General features: G+C 41.9%; 1 protein-coding gene across 1 annotated transcript; it reads right to left on the bottom strand.

Annotated features, from left to right (window-relative positions):
• On the bottom strand, nt 1-26193 carry PSPH (phosphoserine phosphatase). Its single transcript, XM_074189316.1, has 7 exons — nt 25964-26193; nt 20880-21010; nt 12812-12970; nt 11889-12023; nt 8979-9124; nt 6017-6165; nt 1-1712 (listed from the first exon to the last, which is right to left on the bottom strand). The coding sequence occupies exons 3-7, from the start codon at nt 12949-12951 to the stop codon at nt 1605-1607; spliced, it is 678 nt and encodes a 225-aa protein (XP_074045417.1). The 5' UTR covers nt 12952-12970; nt 20880-21010; nt 25964-26193; the 3' UTR covers nt 1-1604.
• Nucleotides 26194-26403: the final 210 nt, after the last annotated feature.

Here is a 26403-nt window from a genome sequence, read left to right as displayed (position 1 = left end):
ACTTACAGACTCCAGTGAACATATTTATTATCTGAATGCAATCCCAATATAACCATGCCCATAACTCTTTACATAATAGCTCTGTGGATAAGTTTCCTCTCAGTGCAGGACAAGAGGACAGTCAGGATGTCACCAGGCCCCATTGCTAAGTTTTAATCTTGCCCCCTCCAACACCCACACAAGGAACCATTGTGAGGATGACTATTTGTTGGGGTTTTTTCCACAGCTCTGTAAGAGCTAGAAATCCTTTTGGGCAGAGGGACAGTTATTTTGGGGGGGACAGAGAGACATTTCCCAGCTGATTAGACAGTTCTGAGCCAAATTCAGTCTTTCCTCATCCCACTTGCTTTTCAAATCACTGATCTGTGAAGGGCCAGATTTGGCAAGCCAAGTCTTTATGGGTAAAGGAACCTGAGACCTCCTAAGTATTTTAATGATCCTTTGCTCTTATATAGATCATCTCTTTCTCCTGCTGAAAAGAAAGGGAACAGTATTATTTTTTTTTTCATTCAAATGTTAGTAACTTTAAAGGGAGTATTCTCATAACTCAATTTAGAAGTTTTAACATGTCGGCTTAAGTCTTATATGTGGCACTCCTGAAAACGGAGACCATACAAAACAAGTTCATGGAGGGCTGCCAATAAACATTCATCAAGAGAGAACAACTGCTTAGTTATTTGCAGCCTGAAAGAAGAGTCTCCAACCCTGTTTCACATACCCTATCCTTTAAAATGCTTCAGAAACTCAAATTCCAAAAACCATTTGTCTTGGCCTTTGGCTAAGTTATAAGTTTTCCAAATAAATTTCCTTTGTCCCAGGGTATCTGCAATATGCTCCTTGCCACATTGATGTCCTTTTGCCCCCCAATTAATTTGGAAAATAAGGGTAGAAAGATGTAATGTTTTCAAAACACATTTGGAGGTGTCTCCTGTAGATTGTAACTTTCTCAACTTTCCAGGTTTTCTGTCACAATTACTTGCACAGCACTTGTTGAGAATTATTTTATGTTTAATGTATAATCTATATCAGATTGCTTGCTGTCTTGGAGAGAGGAGAGAAAAAGAAAAAAATTTGGAACTCAAAATTTTACAAAAATGAATGTTCAGACTATTATTTCTGACTTCAAAAGTGAAGGAAAAACCTGCCAATCCTCTTCATGGGTTAGTAGTATTTTTTAAAACTTTTTCTTTCTTCATTTGATCTTTAGGGATAAACAACTATGTTTTGAGACACCAATAATTCTGTTTGGGGTTCTAGTTCTGTAAATGAGACCTTTGTACCATCCTACATATGACAAATTCCTAGGGGGGAAAAGGGACTTCTACACCCCCCACCCCCATTGCTTTGTGTTCTACTTAAAGGTCAAGCAAAGAGGAATGCTTTTAACTGACTTGAAATTATGAATTTCAATGGTCAAAGTGGGCAAGAACCATTATCTATTTAACCTAAAAGGATAAGGGACCAGCACCAAATTTGGACATGTAAAAAGGCAAAGGATAAATGTACAGGAAACAACTTAAATCTGTATGTGTCCTTTTTAATAAATCTGGAAATGCTAATAAAATATATATGTATGCATATATTTCATCTGTTTCAAATTGACATCACTTTTCCAGTTCTTGAAGAAGCTCCCCAAAGTCAGTGATGTACCACTTGGCATTGTCCTTCACTTGCTGCCTAATCACATTTCCCCCGAAGCCAATGAAAATATCCTAAAAGGGAGGGAAAAAAAGGAAAAGCATCAAAAGACAATTATATGGCCCTAGGTATTGAACCTAAAAATGGAAATTATCAATTTTGGGAGGTGAGGAACCACTCACTTGTCCTGAGCCAACAAGCCTTTATTAAGTTCCTATTATTTTTCTGCCACTATTATAATTGCTAGAAAAGTAAAGAAAAGCAAAAACATGGTGCCTACCATGGTCAAACTTCCATTCTAATGGAGATTTTCTCCCTGAAAGAGCTCTTAGAGTCAATTCAGCAAATAGGACCATTCTTCTCTGCCTCATCTTGAACTTCCATACTAATCAATCCATCGAGTAAATATGCTAGATTTTGCCCTCAAGGAGCTTATGATTGAATTGAAGAAGGTGAGGACAAGGCACATGAAACATTCATGCAAGGACAGGTGTATTGTAGTGAATAGAAGGTTGCACTGATCAGGAAGACTTGAGCTTAAGATCAGGGTGATTATGGGTGGATCACATAAGTTCTCTGAATCTGACAGCTTCCCACACCAATTATACATTGAGGAATAAACCAACTGGTGGAAGAAGTTCCCACTTTGTTAAAATCACAGATCTCTGACATATTGCCAAGCCTGGAGAAGGCTAACTGCTTAACAATGTGATATAGACAGTTAGAAATTTGAAATTAAGAAAGAGACCACTGAGGCCTGGAGGAGTTGGGGGAGATCGATACAGACTCCTGCTGGCAGCAAGCACCCCACTTATCAGGGGTCAGGCTCAGTAAGTTCCAGGCATGATGAATGAAATGACATTCACTTAGAAAATTTCTACCAAATTATGTTATTTTCAGGTAATTGTCTTTAAAGTAAGAGAAACAAAGCTCAGGTGGCTTAGTGAATAGAGAACCAGCCCTGGAGTCAGGAGGACCTGAGTTCAAATCCAGTCTCAGACACTTAATAATTACCTAGTTGTGTGGCCTTGGGCAAGCCACTTAACCCCGTTTGCCTTACCAAAAACCTTAAAAAAAAAGGGTAAAGCATCCATCCTTTCTCTTCAGGATCAATAAATCAGAAAATTGGAAACTGACTCATACCTTGAGGTACAATTAGGCTGAAATATAGCTTTGTTTAATGATTGTTCTGGGAATGTCTGTCTAGGGGAGCTGACTGGGGTATTTGTTAGAAAGAGCCTGGTTTACCCACAAAAAAATTGTTTCCATTAAATAAAAGTAATAGTCTTTGAAAGAGATGAGGTGTGTGTGTGTCTCTCTCTCTCTCTCTCTCTCTCTTTGTATGCATAGAGACATGATATAAAACCCACAACTTTTTAAAAAGTCTCCTCAAACCTGGATCCAAGATGACAGAGCAAAAGAAGTATTCTATCAGAACCTTCCCAACATTCCCCTCTAAACAACCTTAAAATAATGGAGTCAAAACAAATTCTAAAATAAACATCATTCACTAACTGCCTAACAAGGACTCTGGTGATAACAGATCAGTTGGACTCCTTGCCTATAGCCTCTCCCTGAGATAATATTTGTAAAGAGTTTACCCCAGGGGCAGCTAGGTGTTATCAGTGGATAGAGTATCAGCCCTGGAGTCACGAATACCTGAGTTCAAATCTGGCCTCAGAGCTTAAGCTGTGTGACCTTGGCAAGCCACTTAACCCCATTGCCTTAAATAAATAATTTTTTTTTGTTTTGGGTTTTTTTAGGTTTTTGCAAGGCAATTATTAAGTGTCTGAGTGTCTGAGACCAAATTTGAACCCAGGTACTCCTGACTCCAGGGCCCATGCTTTATCCACTGCACCACTTAGCCACCCATAAATAAGTTTTTTAAAAAAACAAGTTTATCACAGTATCAGACATATAGTAAGCATTTAATAAACATTTATTTCCCTTCTTATTTCTATCCATCCTTAAACCACAGATTAATCTTCCCAAAAGCATTGTTTTTATCTTTCCTGTCCTTTTTAAAACCAGCCAAAGGTTCCTCATTACCTACATGAGTTAAATCAACTGAATAATGTTTGTCCTTTATTTTCAAAGAAGACCATGACATCAGGGAGGTGATGCCATGACAAGCACGTGAATTGGATTTGGGTGAGGAGGATGCTGTGCTAAGCCACCAGCCTCCCTTTCTCCTCCAGAGTCATTTGGGTCCAGTGGCCAGATATGAATTAGGATGACTGGAGATGGTTCTGGATGTGAGAAAATCAGGGTTAAGTGACTTACCCAAGGTCACACAGCTAGTAAGAGTCAAGTGTCTGAGACCACATTTGATCTCCCATCCTTCTGAATCCAAGGTCAGTGCTCTATCTGCTTCAATACCTAGTTGCCCTAATTCAACTGAAAAACATTTTCTTTTTCTTTTTTGCTAGGCAATGGGGTTAAGTGACTTACCCAAGGCCACACGGCTAGGTCATTATTAAGTGTCTGAGGCCGGGATTTGAACTCAGGTACTCCTGACTCCAGGGCCAGTGCTCTATCCACTGCACCACCTAGTCGCCCCTTCTTTTTTTTAAAAAAAGAAAAAGTATTGAATTTAGAGTCAAGGATAAAATCCAAATTCTGTGGTTCATTGATAGAATTGCTTCAAGCTGCTGGCCCAAACTTAGTGTAGCATGTAGAATACTTATCTTGGAATCAGAAGATCAAAATTCAAATCCCACCTCAAAGCTTGGTTTTCTCATCTATAAAATTAGAGGGTTGAAAAAATGCTATTAAAAATAGTCTTAGGGGCAGCTGGGTGACGCAGTGGATAGAGCATAAGCCCTGGAGTGAGGAGTTCCTGGGTTCAAATCCCAGCCTCAGACACTTAATAATTACCTAGCCGTGTGGCCTTGGGCAAGCTACTTAACCCCATTTGCCTTGCAAAAAGAAATAGAGTCTTGAAGACAACTGCCTCAAAGTTCCCTTCAAATTCTAAAACCATGATTCTATGATCCACACACTTCTTCTGTCCCTTCTCTACCCATTAAAATCTGAGTCGTCTTCCGAGTCCCTCCCTTAGAGCTTTCCTGGACCACTCCAGGCCAAGACGTTGTCTTCTCCAGGCTCTGAACTCATGGCGCACACGGTTTGGGTCTGAACTATCCCCATAGAATTCTTTGAGTCTTGTTGAACTTTTCAGGTCTTCTTTCCTCAACTAGACTAGAAGCTCCTTGAGGGCAGACACTGTGCACCATGTACCTCTGCCCCCCCACACACACTAACCTGACGTGATGCACACTCTTCTCCTCTCTTCCCTTAAGTGACAGCTCAGGTAGTCTTCCTGTGTGAAGACCCTCCTCACCCTCCTGCTTACAGAGCAGTCTCATTCACTGGCAGAATTACTTTACCTTATTTTGTCTTTCCTTATCTACATAAATTTTGTATCTCTAGAGGAGAATTCAAACTCTGGGAGAGCAGGACCTATTTCACTTTTGCCTTTGTGTTCAGAGTCTTAGCATAGAACCAGGAGACTTGGAAGGCAATTACTGTAAGATGTTTGTTTTAGAATTTGATGTGACCCCATTATTTTGAAGTCATTTAGAGGGGAATGTTGGGAAAGTTCTGCTAGACTGCTCCCTTTCCTCTGTCATCTTGGGTCCAGTCTAAATGATGTTTGTTCCATTGATTGAGGACTGGAAGAGAGCTCTGAAGTCATCTAATTACAACTCCTCTCTTTTGACAGAGGTTAAGACTGAGGCCAAAAAAAAAAAAAAGAAATGTTAAGAGGACTGCCCAAGATCAAGATCGTAGAAGGAGAAAGAAACAAAATTGGGCCATGAACCCAGATTCCTGATTCCAGATTCTTCTGTGTTGCCTGGGAGTAGAAGATGAGAAGGACTAAAAGGTGTAAGGGGAAGAAGCCTTGCCTTTGGGATGGTCACCTCTCTGGACCCCAGTTCTCTGGTCTCTACAGTGGGAGAGACGAATGCCCTAGGATCATAGATTTGAATCTGGCAGGGACCTCAAAAATCATCTAGTTGAGGGGCAGCTAGGTAGTGCAGTGGATAAGTACCGGCCCTGGAGTCAGGAGTACCTGGGTTCAAATCTGATCTCAGACACTTAATAATTACCTAGCTGTGTGGCCTTGGGCAAGCCACTTAACCCCATTTGCCTTGCAAAAAAAAAAACCCTAAAACAAATCATCTAGTTGAACCCCTTTATTTTCCAGCTGAAGAAACAGAAACTCAGAAAAATTAAAATGATCTGCCCAGAGACAAGACTATGACTCCAAAGCCTTTGTCCATCTTCCTAGAGATGCAGAGAGAGAGAAGACCCTCTTGAACCTATGATTGTGTTTGCTAAAGAACAGAGAGGGATTAATATTCTCAGAACTCACAGCAGGCGGACAAGCTTCCATGTCAGTGGCTCCATCCCCAATCATGACGATTTTCTTAAAATGGAACCGTTCCTTCAGGAGTCCAATCACCTTTCCTTTCCCACCAGACTCTGCAGTCGGTTGGCTCTCATCAAAACCAGCATACTCACCTAGAGAGAAAAGTGATGGCCATGGGGTTAAAGATCCATTCAATCCATATTAAGGAACAGACCAGGGAGGTGAACTTTTCAGTGAAGTGGAATAAAAATAAACCTCTCTGGCTCCCTATTACCTCTAGGTTCAAACATCAACTTGTCCCCATTATACCTTATCAGACTCATTTCTTTCTATCATGCCAAGTGGGCTTTCTCACTGTCCACCCCAAAGGTCCCGTGCCTGAAATGCCTGCCCCTCTTCACCTCCTCTCAGAATCCCTCAGATCAAAAATCACCTTTTACACAAAAGGCCCCCCCTCCAGTTGTTGGTAACTTCCTCCTATAAATTACTCTCGAGTTACATAGTTCTTTTGTCTCTGCTTGCATGTGTTCATTATCTACCCTGTTAGAATGTGATTTCCCCAAGAATAGGGATTGTCTCATTTTTGTATTGACATTCTCAGCACCTAACTTGCTGTCTGGCAAAGAGAAGGTGCTCAAAAAATACTTGTTTGATTTATTGGAGAGTAAAAATATAAGGAAAGGAGGATTTTTGGAGCAAGAATCTCTGACTCTTTCTGACCTTCCCAGGGAATTCAAGGGGAGTGGGGGAGTACCCAAGGTTCTTATCAAAAGCTAATTTCACCATCTTGCTAACAATAGTGACTCCCATTCTTTTTGAAAACGTGACCTCCCAACACTCCCCATTGAATTTTATAATACCTACTGCCTAGCCTATTACCACCAAAGGCCTTGACATGGGGGTAGATAAAATACATAAAAAAGGCAGCTGCCCCCACACACATTCACAACCAAGTTATGAGGTTCCAAAAACAGAGGGGTGGCTTCACAGTCAGGAAGAGCCCGGTTCAGATTTTGTCTCTGAGTAGGACATAACCTCTGTGACCCCAGGAATAGGCCTACTTGGTGAGGGAATCTCTTCTGACAACCAATTTTTTTTAATTTATTAAGGCAATGGTAGGGAGGGGAGTTAAGTGACTTGCCCAAGGTCACACAGCTAGGTCATTATTAAGTGTCTGAGGTCAAATTTGAACTCAGGTCCTCCTGACTCCAGGGCCGCTGCTCAGGAATCTCTTAAGAGGAGATCTTCCAGGGGGGCAGCTGGGTGGTGCAGTGGATAGAGCACTGGCCCTGGAGTCAGGAGGACCTGAGTTCAAATTCGACTTCAGACACTTAATAATGACCTAGATTTGTGTCCTTGGGCAAGCCACTTAACCCCATTGCTCAGCAAAAAAAAAAAAAGATTCCTATAGGAATAGGATTATACATCTGGACACACACACACCCCCAACATGTATATACTTTTATTTTTATACACACACACACACACACACACACAAACACACACTCTTGCATGCTTCCATCTTCAGTACCCCAAAGATAACTGGGATAGTTTCACTGGTATAGACACTTCCTCCAGAGGCACAGATATCAACCCCTCAATGATTTAGTAAATGGTTTTCAAGAACAACTATTGAAAAATGTACCATCCTTCAGCCACCACTGTGTCTTCTCCAAAGTTAGACTAATCCTATTCAATTCAAGTGAATTAGAACTATTTTTTGACATAGTGGAAAACTTTATTTTTGTATTTTTAACATTCATTTTTAAAACTTCTGAGTTCCTTGGGGGTGACTAGGTGGTGCAATGGATAGAGCAATGGCCCTGGAGTCAGGAGGACCTGAGTTCAAATCTGACCTCAGACACTTAATAATGACCTAGCTGTGTGACCTTAGGCAAGCCACTTAACTCCATTTGCCTTGCAAAAACCTAAAAAAAAAAAAAAATGAATCCCTACAAAACTTCTGAGTTCCAAATTCTCTCCTTCCTTCTCACTCCTTCCCCACTCAACCAACTTTGTTTTGAGACCTTTAGAAATAACCTGATTCATCTAGCAGGTTCCTAAGACCTAGGCTGAGTGAGCCTAATTAAAAGATAGTTGCCTAGGATCCCCCAAAACACTCAATTGGCAGACTATATTTCTGCCATGGACCTATAGCAAGAGTTCTGAAACTTTTTGTTTTGTTTTGAACCCCTATGTAGTGTCCAGGAAAGCCTATAGGTTCTTTTTCTGAAGTTTTTAAATGCTTAAAATAAAACATATAGCATTACAAAGAAAATCAATCATACTAAAGTAGCTATCAAAATATATACTATATATATAAACCACAAAGACTCCAGTTTAAGAATCATGGCCTAGGTAGGGCACCAGCCCTGGAGTCAGGAGCACCTGAGTTCAAATCCGGTCTCAGACACTTAATAATTACCTAGCTGTGTGGCCTTGGGCAAGCCACTTAACCCATTTGCCTTGCAAAAAAACTAAAAAAAAAAAAAAAGAATCATGACTTAAAGGGAATGAAAATAAATGAAAATGCTTGGAAGACAACTGGACCCAAAATAAGCTTCATAGATCCCTTGGAAATGAGCACATTTGTGAAAATCTAATGTCCTCTACCAAATACTTACCGATGTGCAAAGACAAGATAGTTATCACTGACCTGCTGACCTGTGAGCCAATACATATAGGGTCCATAGATCTAGAGACCGAAGGGGCTCTGAGAGATTTCTTGTCCATTCTTCCATTTTATAGATGAGGAAAATGAAGACTAGGGAGGTCGTGACTTGGCCCTGGTCATGACATAGGTCATAACTGGCAGAACAGGCCAACCCCAATGCTTTGACAAAACCACAGAGAAATAGTATTTCCACACTTCATTTTTGTTTCTTCAACTATTACTGCAGGACTGGTCCATGCCTAGTGGTCCCTTTAACTGAACCATCAGTGGGAATCCCAAGGGGATGCTCACCATTGAAATAGAACTTCAACCTATTGGCAAATACGTTGGTGGCTGGAATATTGAGCTTTGAAGCGACATGTTCCACGATGCTCCTAAACCCACCAGATATTAGGAAGACCTGAACGTTTCGCTGTTGTAGGCGGCTCACCAGCTCCCTAGGGGTGATAGAAAGTAAATCAGCAAAGAGAAGAAATGGAAGGAAGCCCATGGAAGAAGGGCCCACCAGATACAGTTATATTTCACATAAGAACCTTTGCTTAGACTTATGACTTCTTCCTCTCAGTCAGAACAATTATGAATTACAAGAAAATAAGTTGTTTTTCAAAATATATCTATGGTATAATTTTATTTTTGTTTTTCAGCCTTTTTAATCATATCTAACTCTGTGTGCCTCACTTGGGATTTTCTTGGCAAAGATACTGGAAGAGTTTGCCATTTCCTTCTTCAGACCATTTTATAAATGAGGAAATGAAGGCAAACGGTGAAGTGATTTGCCCAGTCCTACAGTTAGTAATTGTCTGAGGTCAGATTTGGACTCTGGCACTCTATTCACTGTGCCACCTAGCTGTGACAAAACAGTTGAGTATAATTTTAGCCTGATTTTGCACATTAGATATCTGCAAAATGCACTGATGTGGCTCAGTGGATAGATCACTGGATAGCTATCAGGGAGACGAGTTCAAATCTGGATTAGACACTTACTAACTGTGTGATCCTGGGCAAGTCACAACCTCAATCTGCCTCAGTTTCCTTGTCTATGAAATAAGGATGAAAATAGCAGCACGTACTCCTCAGATTGTTGTAAGGTTATATGCAAAGTGTTCTGAAAACCTTAGCTATATAAATGCTAGCTATTATCATTATAAAATCCAACTATATGTCTATATGGTCAAGGATTGATGCCCTGTTATTAAGTACAGACAACGTAGCCCAGGCAAGGCAAGGAGTCAAGAATGCCGGGGCTTAAATCTTTTCTTTGAGGCTAGGGGTCTTCCCCTGAACAAGTTACTTAATCTCTATGTGTCTTGGGAAATTCTTGAGGGAATTTGGAAAAGGGAATTTCCATACCACTTTTCCAGTGTCCAACTCACAGAGGCTTCTCGCCTTGGAATTGCACAGCTGCACAGTGGTTGGTCACACTGACGTGCTGGTCATATTCTGATAGGCTTTTTCCTAGTTTATCAATAAGAAAGGTAAATGGCTAAACCCAATGTTTCTCGTGTGTGAGCTGTTACCAGTGATGCCACTTGGTGAAAACAAAGACCTCAGGGCAGCGAGGTGAACACAGGAGGCTCTGAGTTCAAATCCAGACTCAGACACTGTCACCATGGGCAAGTCACTTGACCCTGTTTGCCTCAGTTTCCTCATCTATCAAATGAACTGGAGAAGGAAACAGCAAACTTCTCCTGTCATACTTGCCTTTCCCCAGCAAATTTTGTCCTGTCCTCCTACCAGCTCACCACCACAGAATCTGCCCAACACACATAGAGCCTTCCTTAGTTCTCCTGACAACACAAGGATGCTTGACCTCACAAGAACCACCTGCATATGGAGAAATAGAAGCACCTCCCACCTTCAAGGAGCAAATAGTCCTCTGGTGACATGAGACTCACCCAGAAGAGACACTACCACCACCACCACCTCCACTACTGCTGCTGCTGCTGCTACTGCTACTACCACCATTACTATTACTACTACTGTTACCACCACCACCACCACCACCACCATCAGCACCACCACTACCTCTACTAATACCACTACCACCACCACTTCCACTACTATCGCTACTACCACCACTACCACCATTACTATTACTACTACTGTTACCACTACTAATACCACTACCACAACCACCACCACCATTACTATTACTTCTACTGCTACTGCTACTACGACTATCATTACCACTATCTCTACCACCACTACCACAACTACTGTTGCTACTGCTACTACTACCACCACTACCAATACTACCACACTACCATCACCACTACTACTCTTGCCACTACCACCACCAGCATCACTATTACTACTACTGCTACCATTACTACCACCACTACTATTACTACTGCTACCACTACTACCTCTACCATCACCACCATCACTACTACAACCATACTACCAGCACCACTACTACTACTGCTGCTATTACCACCACCATCACTACTACTGCTACCACTACCACTACCATTACTACTGCTACTGCTACTGCCACTACCATCACCATCACCACCACCACTAATAATACTACTACCATGACCACCATCACTAATAATGCTGCTACCACCACTAATAATACTACTACCAATAGCACCACCCAATTACTGCTGTTACTGCTACCACTACTACCACCGCCATCACCACTATTTCTATCATCACCATCACCACTACTGCTGCAACTGCTACCACTATTACCACTACCACCTGAGGTTTTCTTGGCAAAGATACTGGAGTGGTTTGCCATGTTCTTCTCCAGCTCATTTTACAGATGAGGCAGAAAGGGCAAAGTGACTTGCCCAGGGTCATACAGTCAGTGTCTGAGGTCACATTTGAACTCAGATCCTCCTGACTTCAGGGTCAGTACTCTATGGTGCCACCTTGCTGCCCTACCTTTCAAGTATCAGTTTCAAAGGATCATAGATTTAGAGCTGGAAGGGATCTTCCAGAAGATATTTGAGTCCAAAGATTCCATTTTATAGAGGAGGAAACCAAGCCCAAGAAAGATGAAGGACTTGTCCTAGGTCACTGTAATAAATGACATCTTTGAGACCAGGTCCTCAGACTCCAAAGTGAGCCCCTCTAAGACGCCTCCCTTCAGGCTTCCTGGAGGAGGAGGCATGGCCCTTACTGGGCTATACAAGGGATAGAACACGTACAAAGGACATTCCTTCAGCACAGAGAGGGAAGAATTCCTGGTACCTTATCCCTGGCGTGAGGTGTGGAGGGTGGTCTGACAGGAGTTTCTGCACCTGCTCTCTGGAGGGCTGGATCAATGCCAATCGCTCAGTTAAGGCCGTCTTGAAGGTCACTGCACCACCCATAGCTCTTCGGGTCCTGAGATGGAGATTCCATCAATCAATGCAAAGCACACACCCTTGTCCAGCCACAGCAAAGTACCAAGTGAATGAGGCTGCTGACAGTCAACTGTTAAGGAAATGACCGGTGGCCTGTTCTGATCTATTCTATGTCCTGGGTTTGGGCTCTCAGAAGACCCTGCCCAGGGGTCTGAGACATCTCCACTTGCTAGACAGCTAGCTGCTTGGGGAAGCTAGAGTAGGATCCAGAACCAGAGCAGTCTCCCCTCGGACAAACTTTCTCCCATGTCTGATGTGACAATGGCAGAAGTGCACCCCAAGGTGTTCTAGAGAGCAGTAGTGGTACAGGCTGGTGGAGAAGTATTCCCTGGAAACTCCCCAGTGGTAGAGGATATTTGGAACCCCAAGGACCCCAAAAATGGATAATGATGGAGGATGAGGGTAATAGATGCTGGAGAAAACTGCTGCACACTGGGAAGGGAGGCAGCCCTCTGAATGAGACAACTTACCAGTCTGAATATTCCAACAAAAGCATGGATAGACCATTGACTCCAGCCCTTTCCACAACATAACCTACCTCAGAGCCTTGCATCTGAAGGTCACCCAGCCCTTCTAGGGAAGCCTAGGTTCAGCCCCCAAAAGTCCCTCTTTCAGAGAATATAGAGGCTCACAGAGAGGTTAGGCCACTGAGCCATGTCCATGTAGTCAAGCCCATGACCGAAGCAGGTATCCTATGACCCATATTCTAGCTTCCCCTAGTGATTCTCTAGAGTTCCACCAATCAAAGAGAGACTCAATTATTCCTACATTTCTGAGACAGCATCCCCAACACCGCAGAACTTGGCCAGCTCATCAATTCCTTCTTCTCTGATGACTGTACTATCAACATCAAAGCAGACCGCATCGGCAGAGCAGAAAATGTCCCTCAGCTCCGAGTGGGAGACCATCCTTCAAAGAATTCTCCTTCTGAGAAACAAAATAAGGATGAGAGATATGAGACAATTTGGTTCAAATCAAGAGACATGTAGTCAAGTGCCTACTATGTGAAAAGCTAAGAAATTGAGAATAAAAGTTAAAAAAAAAAGAGAAGCAAGTTAACATGATCATGCAAGTATGGATTGCAGGGAGGGAGAAGGAAGGAAAATGTAAAACTCAACACCTTGCCAAAAAAATGATTGTTGGAAACTACCATCCAATGTAGTTTGAAAATGAATGAATAAATACGATATTTAATTAAAAAGAGAGAGAGAGAGAAACAAGGAGGTGGTACAATGGATAGAGGGCCAGCCTTGCAGTCAAGTAGATCTGAGTTCAAAACCAACCTCAAGACTGGTGCCCTTAGCAAATCACTTGACCTGTTAGCTTCAGGTCTTCATCTGGAAAATGAACTGAAGAAAGAAATGAGTTCAAATTTAGCCTGACATTTACTGTGTGACCCTGGACAAGTCACTTAACCTCTATTTCCTTAACTGCCCAAGGTTATTGTGAGGCTGATATAATATGAGACAATATCTGTAAAGTGTTCAACATAGTACCTACTATATCATCAATACCGTGTAAACATTCGCTATTGATATTTTGGAGATGCTGACCTGCTCCTTTTAACAGCTGTGCCCCCAAATAGTTCTGTTAAATCCCCTTATAAATGCAGTCAAAAACAGACTCGGAAGGGCTGACCCTGCAATTAAATTCTACTCTAAGCCACATCATGGGCAGCAGGGTGCCCGGACTCAAGCTTCTTTTTTGTTAATATCAAAAGTCCTAGGGGTGGCTAGATGGAGTAGTGGATAAAGCACCGGCCCTGGAGTCAGGAGTACCTGGGTTCAAATCCGGTCTCAGACACTTAGTAATTACCTAGCTGTGTGGCCTTGGGCAAGCCACTTAACCCAATTTACCTTGCAAAAACCTAAAAAAAAAACCTCAAAAGTCCTTTTTTGGGGGGGGCCTTTTTAGAAAGACAATGGGCTTAAGTGACTTGTCCAAGGTCACACAGCTAGGTAATTATTAATTGTCTGAGGCCAAATTTGAACCCAGATCCTCCTGACTCCAGGGCCATATTTTTAAGCTCTTGAAGGATTTTGTGACAAATAGCATTATGGTGTCTTATACTAATTTTCATTCCTCTACAATCTGAAGGATCAGAATTTTCCCCCAAATTCCCAGGACCTTTGGAATAAAAGTTGCTGTCTTTGTGATCTTGCTCCCAACTGCTGTAAAGTTGGGAGTAATTTTGATAAACATCTTTCCATCTCATCTGACTGTGGCACATCTTCAGGTTGGAACATGTGATCTAGTTCCTGTTGGCACACCTGTTTCCTGCAGCACCCGCGGGTTGGCATTCACAATGCCAGGAGGTGGAGGCTGCAGTTCAGAGATGCCATCTCTCTCTGGAATCAAGCATGTTACAAAATTAAATCGACAATCATTTGCTCCAGGTTTTGGCATCACTTTTTGTGTGGGTGGAAAATCCTGTAAGACTTGAAAGTTAAGCAAGGGGCGATTATGGCGTATTGGCTATAGACCAATGAGACAATGTGGATCAAATGGGATGGTAGGAAAGAATTCTAAACTCTCAATGAACATGACTCGGACCCCCCAAAATGCAAAACTTCAGCCAAAAATCACCTTCTAAAAAAAGGTGATCTGGCTAAGTATTGGACTTTTATCAGGATAATTGCTGGGCAACCACAGGGATTGTTTACATTGTTATCTTATCTAGCTGGACTCTGGCAGCTCAGTTTGAGTACCAAAGGTGAGGTCCCCCACAAACAGCCAAGTCAGAGATGATAGCATCTTGCTATCTGTCCCCCATCACCAATAGACTAACCAGACTGGCATTCAGATCAGTTTCTGGCTCCTGGAGGCTGCAGCAGGCATTCTAACTGTCTAAAATTCCTCCTTTTCCCAAACTCAGAAGTTCTTTGACAAAGTCTTTTTTAATGCTAGAGATTAGGCTGCAGAGTGGTAAAGTGTTATGTTTGTCCTTCATACTCAAAGAAGATCATAACATCAGGGAGGTGATGCCATGACAGGCACACGAATTGGATTTGAGTGGGGAGGGGGAGCTGTGCAGGCTTGCACAGTGGACAGAGCACTGGCCCTGGAGTCCGGAGGACCTGAGTTCAAATCCAGCCTCAGACACTTAATAATTACCTAGCTGTGTGGCCTTGCACAAGTCACTTAACCCCATTGCCTTGCAAAAACTAAAAAAAAAAAAAGACGAAAGTAAAATCCTGTCTGAGATACAAGCTAGATGTGTGACCCTGGGCAAGTCACTTAACCTCTTTGGCTAGTTTTCACATTTGTGAAATGGGGATAATAACAAGAACCCACTTCCCAGAGTTGTGACATTTGAATGAAATTACATATGTACAAATAGAAAAAGAAATTCCCATTTAAAACAAATGCAGACTATAAACCATTTTTGCTATTGTTTAGTTATTTAGTTGATTAATCGTGTCTGAATCTGCATGATTCCATTGGATTTTGTTTTTTGTTTTTAGCAAAAATACTATAGTGGTTTGCCATTTCTCCATTTCTGAGTTTGGGAAAAGGAGGGATTTTAGACTGTTAGAATGCCTGCGGCATCCTCCAGCATAGCTGCCAAGAACCTGACCTGAATGCCAGCCTGGGCAGCAAGATACTCTCATCTCTGACTTGGCTGTTCTTCAGCTCCATTTCCTTCTCCATGAGGAAAATGAGGCAAATAGGGTTAAGTGACTTGCCCAGGGTCACACAGTTAGTAGAGGCCAAATCTGAACTCAAGTTCTCCTGACTTCAGGGCCAGCACTCTATCCACTGACTACCTACCATCCTCAGAATAAAAAAACAGGTCCATATAAATCATTAACACTTCTTTAGAGCAGGAAGAGATAGATAAATTTCATTTAAAAGAACTGCAAGGAGCAGTTGGATGACATGGTAGATAGAATACCAGCCCTGGAGTCAGGAGGACTTGACTTCAAATCTAGCCTCAAACACGTAATACTTTCTTAGCTGTGTGACCTTAGGCAAGTCACTTAACCCTATTGCCTTGCAAACCCCTCTAAAAAAATAATAAAATAAAATCACTGCAAATTGCACATGTAGAGCCTATATTAGATTGTTTTCTATAGGGGAGGCAGGAGGGAAGAGAGGAAGGAAGAAAAATGCAAAACCACAAAACCTTGTAAAAAAAAATGATTGGCAAGGGGCTGCTAGGTGGCGTAGTGGATAAAGCACCGGCCTTGGAGTCAGGAGTACCTGGGTTCAAATCCGGTCTCAGACACTTAATAATTACCTAGCTGTGTGGCCTTGGGCAAGCCACTTAACCCCATTGCCTTGTAAAACAAAAGAACAAAAAAACAAAAACCAACTAAATGTTATATATATATATATATATATATAATATATATATTCCTATTTTGTGGCTATGCCCTCCAGTCATGCTGATCCCCATCCATTCCTGCCCAGTCTCTGATTCTCCTCCATGTCTTCTCATAAATACAACCCAAGGGTTCCTTGTTACGTGCCAGAAGCCTTCCTCATGTTCCCTTCATGTTGTGTGGATTCCAGTGGAGCACATGTTCTGTCCATCAGCTGTCCCCTTGCCCTTGCTTCACAGCCAGCTCATTTCTCCAAGGACTGTCTTGCTCTTCTGTAACTGTTCTTGCATCACATGTAGCCGCCTGCTCATGTCTGGTTTGTGCCTCTCCATTGCCCTTTGTCCCACAGGGTGGGTAGTTAAAATAGCCATACACATTGTAGAGACCAAGACAAATCACCTGTATTTTACTATTTGACAGGTACGAGATTATCCCATTTCATAGCTGAGAGCCAGAAAAATGAAGGTAAATAAGTGACTTGTTAAGATCACTCAGCAGGTAATTTTTGGAGGAGATCCCAGATCTGCAAGTGTCCATAAAGAGACACAAGAGAGAAGCCAGGTGAGTGGTTTCTGAGAACCAGAACTATAGAAAATAGTAAGAAGTGAAAGCTCAGAGGGCTAACTAAATAAATGATGGCTTAGGAATGTGTTGGAAAATCACTAGGTCAAAAGAAATGATGCAGAGTAAAGACAGCAGAACTGGAAGAACAAATCACGCAATAACGACAACACTATCAAAAAATAGCTCTGAAAACTGTAAGAATTCTGATCAATGCATTGACCATTCATGATTACAGAAGACCAGTGATAAAGCTTGTTACCTACTTCCTGTCAGAGAGAGTTTGAAGACATATATTTTGGGGACATAGCCAACTCAAAACTTTGTTCTCTTTCTTTTCTTTTGTTTTGTTTTTTAACAAGGCAATGGGGTCAAGTGACTTGTCCAAGGTCACACAACTAGGTAATTATTAAGTGTCTGAAACTGGATTAGAACTCAGGTCCTCCTGACTTCAGGGCCGGTGTGCTATCCATCAGGCCACCTAGCCCCCCTGTTCTCTTTCTTTAAAAAAAAATAGAGTAAGGGAAGAAGAGATAACCAATTTTTATATTAAGTGTCTGAAACTGGATTAGAACTCAGGTCCTCCTGACTTCAGGGCCGGTGTGCTATCCATCAGGCCACCTAGCTGCCCCCCTGTTCTCTTTCTTTAAAAAAAAATAGAGTAAGGGAAGAAGAGATAACCAATTTTTATTCATTAAAAAAATAAAATTTAATTAAAATAAGAAAAATATGATAATTTAGTATCCCAGAATTTTAATAAACTATACAACTATGTAAGTTGTCATGACATTCCACTCCTTTGGAAACACAAGGCACAGTGATGTATGGTCAAGAAAAGAATTCATTTAAGAAAGTCAGACTTGGGGGCAGTTAGGTGCCACAGTGGATAGAGCACCAGCCCTGCAGTCAGGAGGACCTGAGTTCAAATCTAGCCTCAGACACTTAATAATTACCTAGCTGTGTGGCCTTGGGCAAGCTTTTGCCTTGCAAAAACCTAAAAAAAAAAAGTCAGACTGTTCATGTGACAACAAACAGACAAATTGTGATTAATATATAATCCAGTTCTGGACACAGCTAAAGAGCTTTGGGGAGGTGGTTGGGGCTCATTCTTTATGCAACTATAAAACTTGAACTTGCTGCCCACATGGATAGTATCTACCACACCTAATCCCTCTTAAAGAGGAAGAGAGAGAGGCAGCTAGGTGGTGTAGTGGATAGAGCACCAGCCCTGGAGTCAGGAGGACCTGAGTTCAAATCTGACCTCAGACACTTAATAATTACCTAGCTGTGTGGCCTTGGGCAAGTCATTTAATCCCACTGCTTCGTGACAGAGAGAGAGAGAGAGAGAGAGAGGAAGAGAGGGCTATGAATTAAAAAAGTCCTAGGACATCATTTAGCATTATCTTAAAAGCAAGTCATCACTGGGATGTGCAAAAGAGACGAACAGCCACAGACATAGGTGGCAGAAATCTGATATCACTGAACCACTGTCATAAAGGAAAATTCTAAGGGCATGGAAGGAAAACAGAAGATGTGGTATACCTATTTCATCTTGGAAGAGAGGTGGTGGACTACAGTGAAATAATGCAGCAAATACTGTCAGACATAATAAATGTGTAGATTTGGTTTTTGCTTGACTGTATTCCTTTGCTACCAGAGATAGTCTTAAGAGACTGTCACTGGGCAATGACAACTATGTAAAAATCATAAAAGAGAAAAAAACTTTAAAAAATACTAGACTAGAATCTTGAGTTGGTGCTGAACTAGTCCCTGTTCCATTGTCTACCGGCTAGATGACTTTGGGCACAACTTGTAACCTTTTTAACCCTATTTCCTCATACATAAAATGGGATCAATCATACCTCTTTGTTGCAAAGATCATATTAGATAATCTACATGGAAATCACTTAGTTAAGTGGGGCAACAACACTGTTGCATTGTATTATTTTATCTATGTCAGGATCTCCAGTACCAAGAAATAGCCATTAACTGGTATTCCCTGACACCATGGATAGTTCAGGGCTCATTATGAACTTTTAAAACACAGTAGATTTTGTCAGTGTGGCAACTCCCTGTACTACACGGTGTTTAAGACACTGTATTTCATTTATACTCTCAGGAAGTTGCCAATGCCTTTCAAATTCAGCTTCAGATGCTTACTAGCTGTGTGACCCGGGGCAAGTCACTTCACCCTAATTACCTCAGTTTCCTCATCTGTAAAATGAGTTGGAGAAGGAAATATCAAATCACTCTGGTATCTTTGCCAAGAAAAATTCCAAATGGGGTCAGTAAGAGTCAGACACCACTGAACAATAGCTTCCTGGTTCCATGCAATCTGTTGCACCTCACTGCTGCCGTTCTCACTAATGATCTGTCAAAGACTGAGTGGAATCACAAATTATCAGATCACCTATCCAAAATCCTCATTTTACAGAGGAAGAAACTGAGGCAAAAGGAGGATGAGACAAAGGTCTTTGTTGTCACTCTACAATCTATAGGGTTTCCCCATCATCACTGTCATGGCTCAGAGTTCCCCAATCCCATTTCTCAAAGTCTCCCCACCCCATGTTTGCCATGTCTGCAATGCCCAGCTCCCTGTTCCCCAGCCTGGGAAGAGCAATCCCAGTTGAAACTCTGTGCCAAGAAATTGTAGGTGTATGCTCCCAATACCACAGGAAAGGGGATGACTCAGAGAAATGGGTAAGTTGAGGTGGGGGAAGGGGAAAAATGTAGGTAAGGGAAGCAATGTTTTCTAAACACTACTTCTGGAGTCAGAGGATTTGAGATCAAATCTCTCAGATATGTGTAACCTTAGGTAAGAAAGTCCCTTGAACGCTTTAGGACTCAGTTTCCCCATATATAAAAAAGGTGATAACTTCTGGGGTCCCTTTCTAGCTCTTGATCTGAGTTTATGAGTGAATTCTGGATTTGATATCTGCAAAAAAATGCCTTGGGGGAGGGTTGAATGGAGAGAAATGAAGAAGGTGAGACAAAGAGAAAAGTCAGTAGGTAGACTCATTTGGACAGGGCAGACTCTAGATTCCATGGCCAAAAGCTAAAAGACACGTGGACACATACTTCTCCCAGAAGTTCCTAAGAATAAGTCATTCCCATGTTGGGGCAGCCCCTAGTTTATTTGGGAATGACACAGGTCAAAGAGACTATCGATTAGTTTTTATGGAATAGCCTCCCCATGTATCTCCAGACCTCTGCACCTTTCAAAAATGAAAGCAGGGGTAGGGGGTAGCTAGGTGGCACAGTGGATAGAGTATCAGCCCTGAAGTCCAGAAGACCTGAGTTCAAATTTGATCTCAGACACTTAACACTTACTTAGCTGTATGATTTTAGGCAAGTCACTTACCTCATTGCCTTGCAAAAAAAATCTCCAAAATGAAAGTATATTTATCTTTCAAGGCAGCTATCATCCAATTCTAGAAGTTAAATAATTCTTCTCTATATACTCTTGAATCCTGGACAGAGTATCCCTCTGAAAGGTATTCCAATAACTGCAACTCACATAAAAATGTACCATGCAATCACCTTTTTTGCTGGCATTATTGTTCTAATTTCTGTTGTTATAGTTCAAATGAGTCTAACTCTTTATGATCCCATTTGGGGTTTTCTCAGCAAAGATACTAGAGTGGTTTGCTATTTCCTTCTCTGGTTCATTGACATATAAGAAACTGAGGCAAACAGGATGAAGTGATTTGCTCAGGGTCACATAGTAAGTATCTGAGGATGGACTTAAACTCAGGTCCTCCTGACTTCAGGACTTCTATCCATTGCACCACCTGGGTATCTATTATTATTTTGGGAGAATCCAGATATTTTATACATGCCACAGACATTTCTTCATTGAGTTAAGGTGTCAGTCATTAATTTAGAACATATAGTGCTCATACATAGATAATAATTGAAAAACAGGAAGAGACAGAAACCAGCAGACTCACGTGTCTCCAGTGCTGAATTCTAAAAGCTTTGCACTCCACAGCTAGTTCCTTCTTTAAAAGAGGAAGGTATCAGAATTCCAACTGCAAGTTTCCACAGAAGACCTCCTGAGTTCTCTAAATACAAATACAATCTGGAACAAGATCAAAAGAAAGTGTGGTCATAATGAGCAAAGAAAAGAACAAAAAACATAATATACTTTCTTTATGGTCTCTGATTATCTATTTCTCAATCAACGAACACTAGCTAGGTTCCAAACATTTTGTTAAATGGAGATACAAAGACAAAATTCAAAAGAGTGCTTGCCTTCAAGGAGCAATGGGAAAGACAATATATAAATAATTAGAGTCTTGCAAGATGTATACAGAGTGGTAAAATGTGATCTCAGAAGGGAAAGGCACTAACAACATTGTGGGACTAGAAAAGACCTCCTAAAAAATGGGACTTGAAACTGATTTTTTTTGTTTTTGTTTTTTTGATTTTTACAAGACAACTGGGTTAAGGGACTTGTCCAAGGTCACACAACTAGGCAATCATCAATCGTCTGAGGTCACATTTGAACTCAGGTCCTCCTGACTCCAGGGCCAGTGTTCTATCCAGTGCGCCACCTAGCTGCCCCTGAACTGATTCTTGAAGGAAGTCTGGGAAAATAAAACAAGATGAAGTGTAGCAAACACAGGAACAGCCAAGGCAAAGGTCCAGAGTAGGGAGAAGGAGAAATTGGGCAACCTGTGAGGCTCACTGTCATAGAGAGCAAAATGTAAGAAGACTGGAAAGCTAAGAAGGAACCAGATGGTGAAGATCTTTAAATGACTTCTTACTTATCCTGGAAATAATTGGAAACTACTGGAGTTTATTGATAGGCTAGGGCTTTAGAGAAATTAATTTGATGACTGAGGATGGATTGGAATGGGGACATGAGGCAGGGAAGCCAATTAGCAGGTTACTGTGATAGTTCAGTCTGGAGGTGATGGGCTAGGTGAATGGAGAGAAGAGTTGAAATTTGGCTATGGGGGACATGTTGAAATGTCTGCAAGATTCTCTTAATCATGGAAAGTGTCCAAAAGATGATCAACAGTAGAAAGGAGCTTTCTTTGGCTAAAAAAAAATCAAAGGGATCTTCTCTAATTGGCTAGTTTACTCGGACTTTCTTAGTCAAACGCACCCTCCCTCCTTCAAAGATTTGGCTAAAGCTCAAGAGCTACAAAGATGGAGCATGTCCTGTTCTGTTCCTTCAACCCTGCAAGAACCCCAGGTGTAACCCTGAAAGTAGCCTATACTTGATGAGCAGGTTACAAAGGGAGGGAAAAAAATGGGAAGGAGGGCTACTGAGAAAAGAGAATGAGAAGCAAGGAAAGGATACCCCATGTTCATTATAGATCATTCAAAAGCAAGAAATGAAAACTGAGAAGGGCCCTATTTGAAATGAGAAAAGAAATTCAGTGGAATTCCAAGGAAGAAGTAGATCTTGTAGTCTGGGAAAGGGCCTGTTGCATAAACAAAAGGAAGCAGAGCCAGTAGCTGGAAATCAGAATGTGAGTACCTCATGAAAGGTGAAAAGATAGAGAAAAGGATAAATACTGGGACTAAGAAAGAAGGAAAAACAAATGAGGCCAAGGGTTGTGGGGTAAGAAAAGTCAAAGAAAGACAGAGAGGGAAGGAACAGAGAGTCTGGAGAGAAGAAAAGGGAGAGAGAGGAGAAGAAAGGGAAGTATAGAGAGAGAACAAAAGGGAAAGGGGGGAAGGGGAAAGGAAAAGTTGGAAGGAGTGAAAGAGAAAAAGAAAGAAAAGACAAAGGAAACAACCTAACATCCAGTAAACTTAATTCTTTCCCTTTGTGAGTTCAGAGCACCCCTCACACACTTCAGCACTTCTATGAGGTACTGTGGGGGCAGTAAGAAGAGGCTTTCTAGAGTAGGAAGGGGCCAGCCCAGGTCAATAGTTAAGATCCACTTTGCAGGACATGGCAAGTGGAAAATTATTCATTTAGAATAATCTCCTTCTCTGAGTATCTGGAAGTCTTGGGTAGGGGAGGGAGGTCCATATGTAAAAAGAGAATGGAGGGGCAGCTAGGCGGCACAGTGGATAAAGCACCGGCCCTGGAGTCAGGAGAACCTGGGTTCAAATCCGGTGTCAGACACTTAGTAATTACCTAGCTGTGTGACCTTGGGCAAGCCACTTAACCCCATTGCCTTGCAAAAAAACTAAAAAAAAAAAATTTTTTTTAAAAAGAGAATGGAGGCCCCACAAATCCAACCACAGCTTAGTGGAGGGGCTCATGCACTGTTACAGTCAAAACATTCATGAACTGGTTGGTCAACCCTCAGGGAATGGGACTCTAAACTTGAGTTAGGCTAACCCAAGGCTTGGTCCATACTCAGAGTCTTTCTACCTTCTTAGTAGCTCTTTTGAGAACTCCAAGAAGCTTTTCTGTCAAGATCAAGCATCAGAATAGGAGAAGATCATAGAATTTAGAGCTTGATGGGGCTTCAGAAAGCATCTTCTGGCAGGTAAATACTGCAATAAAGGAACCAAGCCCACATGTATAGAATCTTCCAGAATAACAGGAACAATAGCTGACATTTCCAAAAGGCTTCCAGGTTTACAAAGGAATTATCATATGGTCCTTATAATAACCCTGTGACATAGATACTGCAGGATATTCAAGGGAGAAGATTGGTCAATTTGGGAAATTTCCAGTATAGAAATTTCCTCCACAGTGCAGACAGTTGACTTGCCCTATAGTTCAGAAAGGCAAGTTCACAAAGCTAGAAAAGATCTTGAAAGTTGACTGTTCCAACTCTCCTATTTATAGATGAGAAAATGGAGAGCCATGGAACTTATGTGATTTGTCCAATGTCATCCAGGTAAGTCAATATTTGGACCCGGGACTTTCTACTCTAAACCCAGGACTCCTTATAATTCACCATTCTTCCTGGAAGCATTGAGAGATTAAGTAACTTGCCCAGGATCATACAGCTGAGGTATGTTCCTGCCAGGCCTCAAACCCAGGTCTTTCTGACTCCAAGGTTAGCTGTCTGTTGACCAAAGATACAGGGCTACAATCCAAGTCTGTCTCCACTCTACCATGATGCCTTCCATCTTCCCTATTTATCTTAACTAAAGCCAAGGCAGAGAGGGATATAGGCTCAATCTGATAAATAATATTCATCTACAAGAGAACAAGGTGTACCAAGAAGAATACCACCAATCACACCCTTCCTTCTATTTGGCTGAGCAGGAGCCCTTACCCATGTGGGTTGGGCTTGGAGCTTTGAAAAGCTGCAAATGACAGCATTTGTTGTCGGGAGGAAGTGAGGAAATATTTGTAAAGCAATGTTATATGAGTGCCAGTTATTATTATCAATAGGCAAATTTGGAGTAAGCAAAATCTGAGTTCCAAGCCCATTCCAGTGCCTATGTCTGTGAAGTAAGACAGGTGACTTCATCTCTGTGACTCAGGCTAAAACCGAGGATTTATCTGTTAAGGCACAAGTCTACTTTGGGATCTGCTTTGGTGGAGGGCATTCCCCATGCTTCAACTAACTTCCTAAGAAGTGACTTTCAAGGAAAGTGCCCCTGAATAGGAGACCTCATAGTAGGGGTCCAATTAAAGCTTACTGATTGAGTGACTGATTGAATTATCCAGTAGGAGCAGCAAAAAACTGCAGCAGGAGTTTCCAGGAATAGTCCAGAGGTCAATGTACTATACCAGAAATGGTGGAAAGCTGTAAGTCAGAAAACTTAGGTTCTCCTGGTGGGCTTTTTTTTTTAACTCCTGAGCAATTATTTTGAAAGCAAATCCAGTGGGGTAGTGGAGGGGAATCATAATATTTGAATTATTCTGAATTGAGTAATCAAACCCTCTGAATTACTGAAGTAGTACTTGAAAGCCTTCCTGGGAACTGAACCAGGGTAAAAGATTGTAAACTCCTTGAGGGCAGGGCCTGTTTTGTTTTTGTCTTTTTATTTCTTGGACACTGTCAATTTTTAGCTAAACTGGGTATTATATTTAACTGCAGGGTTTAGAGATTTAGGAGCTACTAGGAGAAGCATAAAAGCATAGGAGATGTCAATGACCCAGGTGTTACTCAACCCCAGTTTAACTGAGGGTTAAGAAATTTTCGGAAACACCCAAAGCATTCATGAAACATTCAACCTACACCAAGCACCCTTTTCATTTTTCCCTAATTCACAGGGAAGTTTATAAATTTATGGCTGAGAGAACACTTGGCAGACAAGAAAATGAGCATTATTAAAAAAAAAAGATTTAAGTGTTTTGTCTGTGGCTAATCATGATATCAAAGAAAGAATATGAACCTGTCTTCCTGAGAACAAGACCCCATCCCCAATGTCTTGCTGTGTCTCAATTTTCTGGATGGCTTTGAACTACACAGGACTGTACTCTGTTATTATTTTTGGCCCATATCTCCAATCTTAGATTAAGGGATTCGCTTGTGGCCACACTGCTAATTTGTGTCAGAGGCAGACTCAGCTCCGGTCTTCCTGACTCCCGGCTAGCCTTCTTTCTACTGAGCTCCTCACTAAAACATTGAAAATATCCCTAGGGATTAGAATAAACCAGCCAAAGTGTTGATCTCATTTCTTCTTTGATCCTTAGATTCATTGAGCATTAAATCAATCCACTTGTATCCCAGAAATAAGTAAAGTGAAAAGAGGAGAATGTTCTCCTTAGAATGAATGAATGTTCAGCCCTCCAGGTGAATTTTTGTACCAATGAATGCAATGGGCAGAAATATTAAAACTACTTTTAAAATGCTAATCGGTTGGAAGGAGAGGGTCCAGGGAGTTAGATTATCAGGGGGTCAGCACCAGGCTCTAGGGAGTTTACACCCAGGGTGGGCTGATGGCTTTCCCCCAGAGGATTGCATCATTCATTCATCCTGAAATCAACCGGCGGAGTGAAGAGAAGCAAAAGCCGGAGAAGTTAACCAACCCATGCATGAATGGAGGAAATCCAGCCCCGGCCCCTCGGCCAGAGCTGAGGGACCCCACTTCAAAAGTGCGGGCATGGGTGCCATCCAGTAACCTGCAAGAGAAGATCGAGCCATGCCTCCAAACTTACAGAGTGCAGAAGCCTCTGCGGGAATCCTTCCGGCTGCAGAGGAGAGAAGGTTCAGTCTGGGCTTCCAGTCACATGCTGGGGATCTGCAGGAGATGACCCTTCTGGGAGAGGGCTGACTTTACTAAATGCTCATTTCAGATCTGCTGAGCAAGCTTGGGGGATTTTTGCATAATGCCTTCCTAAACTCAAGCCTCCAGGACCTCGCAGTGCAGAAACCTGTTTAGAAGAGAGCTGTAGCCCTGCCTCTTGGAGGGAGTGGCTCCCTCAGCACCTCCCTGCTCCTTCTCCTGTTGGTTGGTGAGCACCAGCAGACCGGGCTGTGCAGCATTCTTTCCCCAAAGTTAGAAAGAGCGTGGCTTCTGCCTCTTTTGTACAGGATTGAACAAGGAGGTGCAATGACCTTAAGCCAAGTGAAGCTTCCCTGGTGGGGAGAGCAAAAG

The sequence above is a fragment of the Macrotis lagotis genome, chromosome 5 (genome assembly GCF_037893015.1).
Source record: "Macrotis lagotis isolate mMagLag1 chromosome 5, bilby.v1.9.chrom.fasta, whole genome shotgun sequence".
Classification (NCBI taxonomy): domain Eukaryota; kingdom Metazoa; phylum Chordata; class Mammalia; order Peramelemorphia; family Peramelidae; genus Macrotis; species Macrotis lagotis.
The sequence above is the reverse complement of the archived record's forward strand: the minus strand, read 5'-3'. Positions and strand labels throughout refer to the sequence as shown.